Raw genomic sequence first — 16,184 nt, 5'->3', positions numbered from 1 at the left:
CCAGGATTTTGCTGCCGTTTCTGTCTGAGCACGTCTGACACCCCCCCTGTTTTGTGACATGAGCAAATGTAACTCAGTTACTGCGCACACCAGAATCTAAATCATTGAACAAGATCAATGAGAGCACCAGACATGAAATACACCCTGTGATTACATGCTTATGTATAATCGGTTAGTGTTTAGGCCCATTTTGATGTGCTGTTTTTTGTTCATTAATCCGTTCTTGATCCCTGTGCAACAATATCCTTGGATTACTATGGCTTTTCTTTTGACCTTTTCCAAATAGTGCATTTTCCCAAATGTTGATAAGAAAAATACCTGCATATTATCTCATCTCTGTTTTAAGGGAAAAAAAAGTTCAATGAAAACTTACTGGTTTCATTTTTTATTTTTTTAAACAAGTTGATAAAGTGTTCCAAAGACCTGCAAAGTCAACCAGCGAGGGAGATGGGGACCCCAGGCGATGGAGAGTGGAGACGTCAGCCGGTCAGGAGAAGCTCCACTCTGCCGAGTCAGTCAAGCAGGTGCTGGCTGGTGGGGACTGAGACGGACTCAAGTGAAACCCAGTGGTACCTTCAGGAGAGGCTCAAAGACAAGTGGCAGAAAGATGAACAAGGACCTCACCGTGTGCTACCGGGCATAAGAGGCAGCTCAGTCTCTGCTGCACCAAGACTGAGGTATGTGAATAAGGAGCATCCTAGAAGAAGTTACAGCAGCCCCACTTACAGCACCACTCCAGGTAGCGTTCATCCCAGTCCACCTGGAAAAGTGGAAATCTACGAGATGAGTAACAACAGCCTGCACTCAAATGACACTGATCTGATTCACAGCCCCAAAAGCTATGAGAGGAATTTACCTCAGTCACCAGGAAGAAGAATATTTCCTGCCCCAATAAGGGATATTTCTGAGGCACCTCAGTATGTTTCAAATGAAAGAAACCAACTCAACTGGAACCACAGAGCTGCCTTGTGCCAACCGGAAAGAAAACAGAACTTTCAAACCTGTCTTAGCACTGATACCTACACTCTGAGATACACCCAAGCCTTCCAAAAGCAGCAGATAGACCGGATCTTGAGCAGCCACTCAATGGACCTCAAAGTGGAGGAAAGCATCAGCAAATTGATTCTATCACCCAATGTTCAGGACCCCAAAATGGCAAGAAACATGAAAAATGCCCAGGAGCTCCTCTCAGAGCTGTTAAAGAACACTGGATGCTCTTTGCAAACACAGGACATCAATCTTAGCAAATACAGTGCCCAGGAGCAGAGTGCGATTCTGAGTCGCTATCCGGGGCTGAAAGATGTTTACAGGGTTGTGGTGGAGCTCTGTGGGGACAGGCTCCGCCTGGTGGGGGCGCCCTTGGCCTGCAGCGAAATGAAACAGAAGCTGCTGGGTAACTCAGCCATGTCTCCAGTAGAGTACCAGCATGTCACACCAAGCACAGGACGCAACCAGATTGGGGATTGTGAGATAGCTGTGCGTAGCAGGTCTGATGCTCAACACCAAGCTGGAACCAAAACCCCGCCTGTATAGTTCCTTGTAACACCAACGAACAAAATACTGTTCTTGGGACTTTCCATAATACTCTAGAACTAGAAAAGAAGAGTTTCCTCTTACAAATATTAGCTTATCCAACTAAGAAAGAAAGCCAAGCCATTATCGGATGGCTTCTCAAGATCACACGGGTTTCCTAGTTGCCTTACACTTCATAATAAATGAGCAGTTTGTGGTTATAAATTGGCAGCACATTGGTGCAGTGGTTGTTATTGATCATTGTAGCTCTGGGGCCCTGTGTTCAATTCCTGGGATGTTACTTATGTGGAATTTGTTTTGTAATGTGTTTGTGTGGGTTTCCTTTGGGTGCTCCGGTTTCCTCCCACAGTCCAAAAACATACTGGTGTGTTAATTGACTCCTGGGAAAATTGGCGCTGCTGTGAGTGTGTGCACAGCAATGGACTGGTGTCCCATCCTGGATAGACTCCAACTCCCCTTGACCCTGTATTGGAGAAAGTGGTTAGAAAATGGATGGATTATTACATAGTGAACTACTAGTGAGAACAAAGCTAAGACTAGTTTAGTTCAGTTTAGCTGATTTGTCATATGGACAAGTGCAATGAAATGCTTACTTGCATGTATGCTACAATACAAAGATATTAAAGGAATCACCAAAAACATAAACACAGAACAGCAGCCAAAACAACAAGTTAAGAAACATTAACGTTTTCAAAAAAACGTCAGACAAGCAGTTTGAGAAAACAACATCAGTGTGAGCCAGTGGTAGTGGTAGAGCTCAGTCATCTGACAGGTAGAATTATAGCATGACTCCTGTCAGACTCCTGAGTATAGACAGTACACAGTAGAGACAGAGAGAAAACATTTATTACAGATAGCTAACTTCCTGTTTCTGAGTAAGAAAATGTTGTTTGTAACACACCGCATGGAGAATTAAACCCAGGAGATACTTGAGAGAGCACCTGTCTGTTCTAATCCTGTAAAGTGATTCTTAGTTGTGTAGGGTGAATCTAAAAACCAATACAAAGAATATGAAAAAAGAAAAGTAAAAAAAAATGTGGTTATCATCCCTAACAAAAGAGCAGGGGGATAATAACTATGTATCAGGCAACTTCAGAAGTAACAACATTAGAATTAAATGTCTTCTCACAATTAATATCAGCAGAATTACAACAGTACTGTATATATACTCTTTTATTTGTAATGTCTAGAAAAGAAGAATACAGTCAAATGACACAAGCAGAGCATTATAAATGTTGAATGAGGTGCATTTGTACTTATAATCATTTTTTTTGCTACATGCATTAGTTTTATTTTGACTTGTATTTTAAAAAGGGTACAATTAAGCTTATGCTGAGACTAGTGGGATAAAATACAAAACTCTGGTCTGACCTTGAATGGACTGCCCACTTACATTGCTTGTTTTTAAAGAGCTGTTTGTATTCATGATCTGAACTTTGGGTGTAATAAACATGCACAGCTGGACTTTCCCCATGTCCTTCTTCCTCATGTTAAAAAAACCTGAATCTCTGCTTCAATACTTTAGTTAAATGACATTGAAGCCTGCTTTCTCTTATGGGAGAATAGTGTTAAGCAATGAACACACAGTCTGATTTAATGTTATTTAAGACAGACATGGCTGGCTTGGTGGTGCAGTGGTTAGCATTGCCTTGCTGTGCTGAGGCCCCAGGTTCAATTTCTGGGGAACTTACTGTTTTCACCAGGTGCTCTGGTTTCTTCTCACAGTCCAAAGATATTCTGGTATATTAATCCCCGCCGTTCGGAAAGTTCTTATTGCATGCGAAGTTCACACCTAGTTAGAATGTTTAGCAAATTTGTGAGAATGTTTCGTTTGTGAGCCATATCACTCTGCAACTGTCAACTGGCAGCCCACTGAAGCTCAGCAGGTGTCAGTACCTGGATGGGAGTCCTCCTGGGAAAAACTAAGGTTGCTGCTGGAAGAGGTGTTAGTGGGGCCAGCAGGGGGTGCTCACCCTGTGGTCCATGTGGGTCCTAATGCCCCAGTATAGTGGCAGGGACACTATACTGTAAAACAGGCGCCGTCCTTCGGATGAGACGTAAAACCGAGGTCCTGACTCTCGGTGGTCATTAAAAATCCCAGGGCTTTTCTCAAAAAGAGTAGGGGTGTCTCATCCAGGATGTTCCCTGTCTTGTGCCTTTTGCTTGCTGGGATAGGCTCTGGCTCCCCTTGACCCTGAATTATATAAAGTGGCTAGAAAATGGATGGATGAATGACCCAGAGATTCTACTTACAGTACATTGTGCTTCACAGACCAGTTCAAAAAGAGGCACCCTACTTGAAGCATTAATCTTGGAGTTCGATAGAAGGTGATAGATGAATGGTGATGTTAAAAGAGCTACACACCTGAAGCTCTCAATTCTTTATAAACTCCAATGAAATATGATATTGCCACCTACTTAACAGGCATGGTATTACAGATTAGGCCATTTCATCACTAGATTTTAGATCATGGTGGACTCTGAAATGCCTCAGCAACTGCAAGAATTGGCAGAATCCTTTCAATGGATTTCAGGGTAAGCCCCCACATGTTAGATCACAAGATGTATTAAAATTAAATCTTACAAGAGATTTCAGAGCAGGATATAAAAAGGTTTAGGTTTCACAAGTAGGTCTTCATTTTAATTTCCCCATCTCATAAGGATAAGCAGGATTGTTGCTCGTCCTGTAACTCTTTCTGGATCTGGCTGAATGTTTTGAGTACACAGTCATTAAAAAAAAATCAGCCAAAACATTTGAACCGAACATTTTTTATAAGGAACAGTAAATTCGAAATCTTCTATGTGTGTTTTTTTATTATATGCTCCACAAAATACAAACTACCTGGAGTTCCTACCTTTCACTGCGTTTACAAACTATACTTAAATAAACAGAACTAACTTAAAAAAAGTTGTGTAGTTCTGTAATGTTTAAGTGATCACCAGATGCTTCTATGACTTAAAACTTCTTAAATGTCGAAAAATGAGAAGTAGTCAACCGTTTGCTCTGTAAGATGTAAATCTCACAAAGTATCTGTGCTTTCTCAAAGTTGTAAAGTGTACTTTCAGATCGAAAAACCCTTTAAATCAGACAAAAATCCCTTTAAGTCTTCCTCAGTTCAATTTGATACCCATATCACGTGAGGAGGACAGCGATTCCCTGCTTACTAGTGACGAAATCAATCTGCGACATTTGCGTTTGGAGGCCATGTGAATGTTGCTTCCTTCGACCAATAAGGTGAGTATATTGTTTAAGAATTATATTACACCTCAACCTTATTTTTAAATTTAGAGGTTGGGTGATGAGTAACGAATGGTTGTGTGGCGTTAAGCACATATTTAATGTGCAGTCTTGTTCGATAGTCAGTAAGTAAGGGCAGTGTAACCGGCAAGGTCAGAACGGAGTGTTTCCGCATCAGGTTGTGCAATAGATCAATTCTACTGTCACTACAACATGAATTGTTGGACACTACATTTTGAAACATAGTACACAAGGGCTTTCACGTACTGTACGGAGTCTGGAGAGCTGTACAATGGTCCTGTGGTTGTCTTTAGGTGATTGTCACTATGTACAATGTAGAAAGAGGATGATGAATATACATACACGATAACGATTAGCGAAATTAATAAGCGATCTCATAATTTTCATAATAACATGCATTACTTGTCCATGATCTTGGAACCAGAGGCTGCAACATTAACAGAATCGCGAAGTGTTTCTCCCTAGCCCTAATTTACCCCCCAGTCTCCCCTAATCCCAATCGCCAATCATCCATCAATTCTCCGTCCGTTTGCCCTGTTGAGTGTCTCCAGAAGGGTGTAGTTGTTCCTCGTTAAGATTTGAACATTTTACGTCCCACTGGGTCACTGTATTGACTGGGGAAATTACTGCATTGCATGTTTTCAGTTTAACAAGTATGTTAATTATTTAAACGAATTAGCATTTATTTAAGAAGTGCCAGTTGTGTTCCGTGCTTGCAAGGTCGTGAATTTCATACCTTAATCTGCTTAAATTTTGTTAACCTGACTGGGGGACCAAGTGTATTAGTCCCGGTATATTTCCTGTTCACTCAGTGCAGGGCCTGCAGATTCCCTTTCAGCCCATGGCTGATGTGTCCATGAGTGCCGAGGACTATTGTGTATCTGTAACTCTCCCATTTTCTTACTGTTGGAACTGTTAATAGGCGGCGATATCCGAGTCAGTGAGACGGCAAATGACCCAGAACTGCACTGGTGTCATCACAGCTATGCCGTGTGTTCAGGCTGCAGACTGTGTATGTTTGGCCTATGCTCAGACAGGGCTATTTCTTCCCATTTCTAAGAGCCGTTTATTGAAGACCTCTGTCTAGCAAGTCTTTACAAATCCTTCATATCCAATTCCCTGTATAAGCAGAAGTATTCCTGACAACCGGATCTGGCTTCGATTGTTCCCCTGCAGGTTCAGTGAGATGAGGAGTCTAGTTCTTTGCTTGTGAAGGCAGTGACAGCGCCTGAGAGAGAGCTCCTGATGACCACGCGATTTTTAGCCCGCTGCACCCGGCTCTTGGGTGCCCAATGCACTCGTGTTCCTGCCATCCAGGGACGGCCCCTGGCCCTCCCTCCCCCTTCAGAGCCCCTGTGGATTGTGGCCTGGCGGCTCCCCTCCCTGGGTCCACTCCGGGCGCTCTGCGATGGGCACGGCGTGGCGGCGGCGGAGGAATCCTACCCCAAGGCCCCGGAGCGCACCGAGCTGGACCAGCTGCTGGAACAGGCCCGCTCCCCGCAGGAACTGCTGCAGCTGTGGGCAGAACGGGGCGGCAAAGCGAACCAGGCCGCCATTGCCGTCGTGCACCTGGCACGCCTCGCGGGCGACAGGCAGGCCGCCCAGGGGGGAGAGAAGGGCGGCTCTGACACGGACGATCTCCTTTACGACTCCAGATTCCAAGACCTGCTGCACACAGTCAACTCCCAGGTAAGAGCGCCCAGGGCGAGCAGCACCTCCAACTGCCTGTGTGCAGCTGGCCAATAACAGCAGCTAGAACATGAGATCTCAATGCAGCTTAACCCACTAAGTAACAGGTCAAATACAGTTATAGAGAACACCAATCCACTGCTCTACTGCACAGAATGGTGAAGTGGCATTGAACATTGCCAAATCTGTGAGTTGCAGAATTTGTTCTCGCTTGTTTTTTTTTTAATGTTTTAATATTTTGTCAGTGATTTTAATTGTAACAATTAGAAACGTAGAACGGGGTTAATAGATTGTGCTGTGCACTCTCACACAGTTGGCTCAGGGTGCTACAGTGGAGAGTGGGGCAGCGCGGGTGTGTGTCTGGAAGTCTGAACGCCACACGTGTGCCTGTGTAAGTACCTTTGCTGTGCTTTCCAGGTGTCCACAGTGTGGAACGGCTCTCTGGTGTCTCTCCTGAGGGCCCTGTCCCGACTGGGTGTGGCCCCTGGGGCTCCTGTGCTGCGCTCTCTGCAGACGGAGGCCCATTGGCGGCTCCGGCGGTTCAGCTACAGGCAGCTGGCGGCGCTGGCAGAGTGGTGCAGTGTGCGCCAGCACAGCGGGCAGGAGGGGGCGCTGCTGAGGGACGTGCTGAAGCAGCTGGAGCTGCGCTGGACGGAGATCAGTGACCCGCGCACTTTATCCCTCCTGATGATGAAGGTGGGACATCTGTCCGCCTCCCTCATGGACAGGCTGGAGGACAAGGTGAGGAGCGGGAAGGGGGGGATGCACTGCTTGGAAATTCTTTCTCTCCTGCCTTCTGTTCGATTTGAATGTGACTTTTCTTAAATAGCCCCGTCTAGTTTAGTTTGTGCAGCATTTAATATCCTCCTCTGCAGATCCCACTAATTATCTCTCTCTCTCTCCCTCTCCCTCTCTCCCAGGCTCTGGAGCTGGCCGAGAGGTTCGGCCCGGAGGAGACACGGCGGGTGGCTGTGTCCCTGGCAGCTCAGGGCCGGCGCTCGGTGCCCCTGTTGAGGGCGCTGTCCTACCACCTGCTGCAAAAACCTGGCCTGGAGCTCCGCACGCCCCTGCTCATCGACCTCGCCTTCTCTTACGGTGAGGAAGGAGGGAGGGAGAGATTGAGGAAAAGAGGATACCTTGTGTGCCGCTAACAAGCACCGGAGCTCCTTGCACCTTTGATGGATTTCTCCCTTCCCTTGACCCCTGGTAGGAAAGCTCAATTTCCAGCAGACCCAGGTGTTCCAGAGGATCGCGGGTGACCTGCTGCCAAGGCTGCCTGAGATGAGCCCCGGTGATGTGGCGAGTTGCGCCAAGTCCTTCTCTTTGCTCAAGTGGCTACATCTTCCGCTATTCGAGAGCTTCACCGAGGTCTGTCCCTGCCCCACTCTCCACCTTCTCTGTCTGTTCTCTTCATTCTCTTCTTCTGAAAACACAGCTACAGCGTACCTGATAGGGTTACGTGGGTTTCAGCTTACATTTGCAACAAAAGACCTTTAGAAGGTGAAAAAGTAGATAACGAAATTAACAATTCCACACTGACCCTTACAGAATTGTTTAACATTTGAAAGCCTTGGCATTCAAGTTAAGACTTGCCCATAGCAAAGCATTATACATTTACTTTAAGGTTCACCAGCCATAAGTTCATATTACAGTAACAATACAGTGGAGTTTGGTGTGTCCCTACTTCTGTCTGCTTCTCACTGCCCTACATTGCTCTCTTAAGTGTCTTACTGACATCCCTTGTTGAAATTCCTGCTCAAATCAAAGGAGGATTCTTGATAAGCACAGAATATACCAAACAGGACCTGGTGTGTCCTATGGGGACCAAGATCATTTGCAGAGGAGTTATAATCCATAGCAGACTGCAGATTCTTAAAATTTTTCCTGTTCTGCATAAGCTTGGGCAGACAAATGGACAAACCCAGAATAGTATTGGATACACTGCCAGCAGCTAAGCAGGGGTGAGCCTGGTCAGTACCTGGATGGGAGACCTCCTGGGAAAGCTAAGGTTGCTGCTGGAAGAGGTGTTAGTGGGGCCAGCAGGGGGTGCTTACCCTGTGGTCCATGTAAGTCCTAATGCCCCAGTATGGTGTGATGGGACACTATACTGTTGCAACGCTTGCTCTGTGGAAAGCGAAGGGCATGACAAGGCACAGAAAGGCGTCATGGCCATCCACTGCAATTAAGGAAGTCTCCAGTCATGACGAGTACTCGTACCACTGGACCCAGGATTCTGAGGTCGAGAGAGTGGGACTGCCCCAGTGCAATAGCATTCCCACTTCAAAAAAAGCTCTCCCGAACAAGTTTCTTTGTGCAGAAACAGCCGTCATCATTAGATACACTGCATTTCAGTTTCATCAGTACAGCTTGTAAAGCTTGTAATAGATCCAGCTGATGAGCAATAGGATTCTGATTTGCTGTCGTCCAATCCTCGCGTATTCAAATTCACACCCGAACCCTGTGTTCTCTAACTTTCTCTCATCACAGAATTTCCTGCAGTGCAGCGAAAACTACAGCACCACCCAGCTGTGCAACCTTCTTATGGCATTTGCTCGGCTCAACTTCCAGCCCAGCAAGGATGTTGCCTTCTATAGTAAGGTAGGCACAGCTCGGCCAGGATGGGCTTGTTGACAGGCCCTCCTTCAGGTCCCGGGGGCAGACTTGGGGATTTCACAAGGGCGCATTGCTGCACTGTGTGGTTGATCTGAGGGACTGTGTTTCTGTGAGCAGGTCCATGCTGGTCTGGAGGGTGCTTTGACCCAGCTGGAGCCGTTCCTCCAGACGGATGTGGTGTGGTCACTGTGTATTTTGCAGCAGGCCAGGCCACAGGACTTGCGGCCAGTGCTGGAGCCAGGCTTTCAGAGCAGGCTGACGGGTGAGCTTCTGTCCACACACACTCTCCGGTCCACCGCTCTGCAGCCATTTCCCTCTTTCTTCCTGTAGCCATGTGCTCCTGCTCTTAAATTCTAATTTAGAAGCTCATTTTTGGGTATGATAAAACTGTCCTTCCCCTTCTCATTTCTGTTGAGAAAAACAGATTGGCACCTGGTGAGGTCAGAGATACGTGGCCTTCTATATTTGTGACTAAATCTTAGTGATCTTTTGCATTTCTTCTGCATCTGTACCGTGTCATTCCAAGTGTGCCCAGGAGAGGGCAGTGCAGGATGGTGTTCGGGTCAATAAGGTGTTCCTTTAGATCTGTACACAAACTGTAGGCATCGTCTCATGTAGTGGTTAGTCGGGATGCAGGTGCTCCTTGCTCAAGTGGACATCCAGCATAATCCTGTGCATTGAAAAAAGCAGATAAAAACATTCCACATCCATAATTGGGAAAACACTGAAGCTAGGGGCAGCGAATCTGAATTTGTACAACACATTTCTGAAAACCATGGATAGAAACTCAAATGAGAATTTAAATAAGACTGAAACTTATTTGGATGACACTTCACTTGAAAGGTGTGACCTAAATTGAGATGTTAAAAGAACTGCATGTCTTTTGCCCTGAACAGAGACGACTTTGTGGAAACTTGGTTCATATTCACAGAATCCTTAAAATATGGACAACTCCAACCCTTTTTTTATCTAAAGCTGAGAACAGGCATCTTTAAAATGAAAGTACGAGTTGTGGAGACTAGAAGTACCCCACCACGTTGTGGAAAGTGGTTGATAGCAATCCTTCAAAAAAATTGAAATGGTAATACTAATTCCCTGCATTTATATAGCGCCTTCCATCCCAGCGTGCTCAGCTCCTAAAAGCAGGATGCTTCCTTGTATTGACACACAGTTCTCATGTGCCTGTTGCCATGGCGGCGCTCTGACCCTGTGTGAGTTTGTGTTCCAGGTGGCAGTCCCTCCCGCACTCAGAACTACAGGCTGAAGCTGGCCCACATCGTGGCAACGGCACAGTTGGAGTACGGGGAGCTTCTGGGGACACCACCGCCCGCTCCCCCCGCCGAGGCCTCCAGGAGCCAGCCTACACCCCTGCAGAGCAGCCTGCACGAGGCGCTCCGCAGCCTGGTGGCGGGGCAGGAGGGCACGTACCGGACCGCTGTCAGCACTGTGTACGGCTGGACCATTGGTGAGCCTGGGGAGAGGGCTGACACTGGCTTTGCTGCTGCTCGGGTCCATCCTGGTCAACTTTTGTAGGTTAACCAAGCTCCTGGTTACTACACACATAGAGCCCATTTACTTTGCTCTCCTGTGGCTTGCTTTGACTGCGAACGTGTGAAGTCAGAGTTAAGCACCTTACATGTGGTATTTTTGGCATTGAGCTTTAAACCCTGCTTCAGTCATTTACTGTATCATGTTTAAAACAATCGTGATCTAGTGGAGTTCTAGTGCTTAACTGTGAAAGTCATGGGTAACTGTAGTCTGGTGTGGCCCTGGGCTGAAAGTGTAAGAAAAGCAAGCAGAAATATGAAATTACGAAGCAGATTTCTCATTCTTATCTGTCGTAAATGACAGCATTAACTCAAGCCAGGCTGGGGAGGCTGTCGGATGTACTGGTTGTCTCATAAGCTCACAGAAATGATTAACTGTGAGACTGTATTTCTGGAAGATTTAGACAGAAGGTAAAGCAGGTTGCACTGCCTGATGTTAAAAGTAGTAACTGTCTTGTTTAGATTATAGTTTTGGGTTAATTGTATTGTCTTTTAATTTGATATAATTCCACTTGTAAATAAGTGATGTAAATGTTACACTAATTGAGGACAATAAGGGCCCAGTTTATATCCTTCCTATTAAGTACAAGCCTCCAGTCAGGTTCCACAGAAAGTTTTCTGGACAGTCTGTGCTCCATGCTGCCATATTAGGGCGTCACAACACCCCCTTCATTTTTAATCTTCAGCAATGGTAAGGTCTTGCAAGGCAAGTGTTCCCTTTAATTAGTTTGCTGTGGGCACTGCCTTGAAAAAGCTGAGTGAGCTGCAGCCCAGTGGGGTGATGTGCCTGAGAGACAGATCCTCCTGTTGTGTTAATGTGGCTGTAGTGGACAGACGCTGATGTTTTATTGCCTGGTCGCTCTGCAGACGGAGAACTGGTTCTGGATTCGGAGAATAAGCCAATGAACCTGGAGACCCTGAAGGCCCCCCACCTCCCGGGGGCCGGGGGGCCCACACCGCTCCCCAACGGAGCCAGGAGGTGAGCCGCCTGTGCCTGGCGTCGCCCCTCGACACCCCTCCGCCTTCTCCCTCTTTCCTGGCTGCTTTGTTTCCTCCCTGCCATGTGCCATGCCACCCTCCTCCACCTTCCCACTGTCTCTTCCGCTTCTACAGTAAGGCACTGTGCCCTGACAACTCAAGCCCTATCCTGATTCCTGCCAGTCTGACGCTGGCAGCCACCTTTTTAGAAAACAGTGACTCTTCTTATGACGCGAGATGAATGCAAAACGCATTGCCATTTCCTGATTGATTTGTATCCTATTCACCCGAAATCAATGTCGATGTGCAGGATTGCGTTCCTGGCTGGGGAATTCCCTAATTATGGCTCACGGAGCAAAGACCTGCTGGGGCGATTCGTGATGCAGCGGCGCCACCTACAGCTGGCTGGTTTCCTCACTGTGGAGGTGAGAAAGAAGTGTGTGTGTGTGTGCAGGGGGGTGTGCTCTCTAGAAGTCATAACTGGGACTGTGATGCCATGTTATAAAACAGTCAGATTATGCCATTCAAACAAAAAAACAGCAGAAATTCCAGCTACAAAGGATCCCAGTCCAGGTTGTGACATATACATGGGAATTAATATCCATTAGGATTGATGTAATTAAGCTTGAGATCTGTTTCCAGCACATACAGTTCAAACACATGTATATACTTATAATGCATCTGATGTGTATATTTAGTGTAAAACAAGAAATGGAAATAATTGACAAGTGTGTTATGGCCTGTTCATCACTTCTGATTTGCTTTATCACGTCTGTTTGCCCAGCGAGACTAATACATTGCTTCTTGCAAAAAGCAATTAAATTTGCACCAACGCTTGATTTTCCCACCTGTGGTTTAAGTATTACACACATTAAGTTAAAATATATGCACCAGCAATGAGTCCACTTTTAAAACTTACAGACTGTAAGGAGGGCAACGCAAAGGACTGTGGTGTGATGTCATTGCGTATTATAGCGCCTGCCAGGGAACCTGCTCGGCCTATGTTGCTGGGTTTTGCTGCCTTGAATTTAAGTGTGGATCTGTGAGATGTGTAATAAATTGTTTCGTTAATTAGTTGACGATGTCCGTGTGAAACGAGGAGACTCATAAAAGGTACCCTCTGTATCTTGAAGCAAATCAAATTTATTTCTCTTGTCAGCATCTATAGTGCACTACTGGAAATGCAATACCTCAGCAAGCCTCTGACTGCTGCCATGATCCTTAGCAATTGGCCACCCCTCTGAGGAAAGCTGAAGCCACACTGACGTAACTTTATTTCCAAAATGGCCTTCAGAACATTTTTGAGTGCAGTATTCGCTCAACAGATGCTGTTCAGTATCCGACTTTATTGCATCTTACTTCATTTCTGCAGCAGCTGTCAGAAATGTTACAGTGAAGCAACAGGTTTTGAAAACTGCAGTGCCCCTCCAGCCCAGTAGACCAGCAGGGATAATCCTTCTCCAAGCTCCTTTACAAGATGAGCCTAGTGGCTGAGCCGCTTTTGGTGAGGGGGAGTGTGTTCTATCCTGAGTTTCCTGTAACTTAGTTTGTGCGGTTCTTATCATATTATCTGGGGACTGACTGGTATTGTTTTTTTCTTTTTCTGTTGTTTTTGTCAAGGCTGACACTATAAAAACTACTACCATTAAAAAAAACGAACTTCAAGCTCAACGGGCATACTAGGACTAAAGGATAAAAACTAAAATGAGGTGGGGGGTATCCCAGTTCCAATCCCAGTTCCAATCCCAGTTCCAATCCCAGTTCCAATCCCAGTTCCAATCCCAGTCACCTGGTGACAAGAGCCATGTTAAAACTCAGTATATCACTGACAAAACCTGCCCAGGGGCCTTCTTCTGAATTACTAGTAAAAGTCATACCAGAGGACACAAATGACAGCTAAGAGGAAGTGCATTTAAAATTGGGAACTAGTGGCACTTTTTTACTCAAAAGGTTGTTGGAGCCTAGAACAGTCATGTGGCTGAAGTCACTACCCTGGCTTCTATCAGGAAGCCTCAGAATGTGATCCTCAGATCAATGGGTGTTGGGAGCTATGTGAACTCTCTTGTTTGAGCCCTTTCTTGTGTGCATAGGGGACTTAATGATTGTCAGTCTGGTTCTGAGCCTCTGACTGGTTTAGAAAAAGCTGAGATCTATTAAATTCTGTTGTTGTGCCCAAAGCAAACTTGTAATCTGTGAGCAGAGCCAGTGCTGCACAGATGCTGGGTTCCTTCTAGCAAAGAGACGAGGGTGAGAGGGAGGCAGAGCTGTGATACGCTGGGAGGGGAGGGGCACTGCAACACAAATATTACATTGGGGCGAAGCATCTACTTTAAACACACTCATGTACAAGACTGAATTAAAAATGAATGAGACGTCTGTCCAAGACTACAAATATAACTACATTCTATGAGAGTCTTGCTGTCATTGGCTACATAATTTCATGCCTCGCTCTTCCCTGCTGAAGCTGATTCATCGGATGGATAAATGTGTTGAAAAAGGTTCAGCTTCGGTGTCATGGGTAACCGCGCACACGCAGCAAACCTTTTCAGCTTCCCTCCTACATGCGTCAGTGATGAGTGTTATAAATAGTGAGGTCAGCTCTGTGCTCCTTTCAACAGAATCTGTTATCTCTATCTAGGCCAATCCTCTTACCCCTCAGCCAGAACTCAGGCTCTGATGATATTCACTAAATTAAGCCAGTTAGATTGGGCTTGTTATTAGGGCCTAAATAGCAGACCCAGCAGATCTGAGTTACAGCACGCCGAGAGAGAATTTGGCAGGGGTTGGTGGAGAAACTGGGTTACTCCTTAATGGCATTAGACCTCCCTGTGCTGGCAAATAATGGGCAGAGAAGAAGCAATGTCAAGTCCTGCTGATAAGAGTGTGCTGACCACAGACATGACCAAGTGAACACCCATAAAAATGCTGCCGTCGAGTTTCTCTGCAGTACTTCCACAACCAAGATATAAATATCGGTTTTCTGTATGACCAAGCCAAAACTACCAGAGCCAGATGTGCTTGGATCTATTTTGTGCCGGGTGTTTTATTATGGTCTTTGTCCTAATGGTGTTTGTTATACTGTGGCAGTAGCTCTGTGGATTTCCAAGCAGCCCATAAGAGTATTGAAAGTGCAATTGAGAAAATCTGCTGAAGGAATTTGTGTGTACCAGGGTGGAAACTCATGATACAGGTCATAGGAAAATATAGACTTTGTCATTCTCACTTGTGCACCATCCTGGGCTGAAAGAGCTGATAAATGGGTGGTTTGTACCCTCATCTAAAAACGAGTTATTTCTAAAAGGCATTTATTGATGTTTATTTGTAATTGAGGGGTTGTCCATCCTGCTAAGCTTGAGCATTGCTGTTAATTGTTTTGAGAAAGTAGGGTGTTGAAGCCTTGCCCAATGATTGCAGTTCAGTAATTGTGTTTTTCTTTTTTCCGATTTTGTCCTCTTGAAGGTACCCTACTATGAATGGCTGGAGCTGAAGTCTGATTGGCAGAGGGTGGCCTATCTGAAGGACAAGATGGGGAAGGCAGTGGCAGAGGACATGGCCAAATAACATCTGGACAGCGGAGTCATTTCCCTAAATGAAACAGCTGAAAGGAAAACACAAAATAAGGATTAGACAGAAGCAAGCAGTTGTATTTCTGTGTACTCACAAAGAGTTTGTCCATCAGAGGCATTCCCAGCAACACTTGCAGCCCATAGTTTGAGTTCTAGAATGCCACTCAGGTTGTCATGACAACCACCTGGGAATTTCCCTCTGCCCATGGAGATGTGGCTACAGGGAGGCATTCAGAAGCCTGGTTTTGGATGCAGTATCTATGTATAGTAGGTTGAGCCAGCGGAGATGGAGAGTCAGATACAAAGTGTGCATCAAAAGAAATACCGCGTGACTGTGCAGAAGATGCTGAAAGGGGAGTTAAGAGTTTTCCAGCTCTCTTGCTTTGCTGTCAGCAAGTAAGAGCTGCCATGTGACGTTATAATACTTGCAAGATAAAGTTATTGTTAACTGTGCAGGCTGCTTGTGGTGTATGTGAACTCAATACCAAACTAATTAAAATGGAAAGGAAACTCCACAGCTCTCAGTGACTCAATTAAAAGAAGAAACCCTAATTTGACTATTTTAATGCTTTGGCTGCTGCCTTCAGTGAGAATAAAGTTTTTAATTGATTTCTTTAGAGGTGCAGTTTTCTTTCCTGTCTGGTGTAATACCACCAAGAGTGTGTCCTGGTGCATGTCTCAAGTTTCAGGAAGAGTTCACTGAAGACCCCTATTATATCACAGCTTCTTACGTAACTCTGTACACTACAGTGAGAGTGACATCTATGGTAGCCATTCAGATTAGGTTCCTGTGCTGTCCTTTAGGACAGTGAAGACATTATCTTTTTAGGGTACAGTAAAATGGGTCTGGGACACCTTGTCAAGAACCAATAATATATAGTGTGGCAATAAGATTTATTTTAACATTGCCTTGGTGACTTGATACATGTTTTTATGTTGGTGAAGAACTGTAAAATGTTGTATCCATAGAATAATGTTTACAGTTTAAAGTTGTATCCA

General features: G+C 45.5%; 1 protein-coding gene across 1 annotated transcript; it reads left to right on the top strand.

Moving 5' to 3' along the window:
* The first annotated feature begins 4,680 nt into the window (after positions 1–4,680).
* Positions 4,681–15,802, top strand: tbrg4 (transforming growth factor beta regulator 4). The gene is made up of 11 exons (XM_015357293.2): positions 4,681–4,768; positions 5,969–6,481; positions 6,899–7,222; positions 7,402–7,576; positions 7,692–7,849; positions 8,969–9,079; positions 9,212–9,356; positions 10,323–10,559; positions 11,509–11,620; positions 11,930–12,044; positions 15,079–15,802. The coding sequence occupies exons 2-11, from the start codon at positions 6,038–6,040 to the stop codon at positions 15,178–15,180; spliced, it is 1,923 nt and encodes a 640-aa protein (XP_015212779.2). The 5' UTR covers positions 4,681–4,768; positions 5,969–6,037; the 3' UTR covers positions 15,181–15,802.
* Positions 15,803–16,184: the final 382 nt, after the last annotated feature.

This window comes from Lepisosteus oculatus, chromosome 10 (assembly GCF_040954835.1).
Source record: "Lepisosteus oculatus isolate fLepOcu1 chromosome 10, fLepOcu1.hap2, whole genome shotgun sequence".
Classification (NCBI taxonomy): Eukaryota; Metazoa; Chordata; class Actinopteri; order Semionotiformes; family Lepisosteidae; genus Lepisosteus; species Lepisosteus oculatus.
Note: the sequence above shows the minus strand (reverse complement) of the source record. Positions and strands in the feature narration are given on the sequence as shown.

Bases quoted from the DNA above. Each gene is read 5' to 3' on its own strand.
- tbrg4 (XM_015357293.2), top strand. From the start codon at position 6,038: ATGACCACGCGATTTTTAGCCCGCTGCACCCGGCTCTTGGGTGCCCAA. The intron at 6,482-6,898 runs GTAAGAGCGCCC...TGTGCTTTCCAG, and splicing joins TGCACACAGTCAACTCCCAG to GTGTCCACAGTGTGGAACGG. The intron at 10,560-11,508 runs GTGAGCCTGGGG...GTCGCTCTGCAG, and splicing joins TGTGTACGGCTGGACCATTG to ACGGAGAACTGGTTCTGGAT.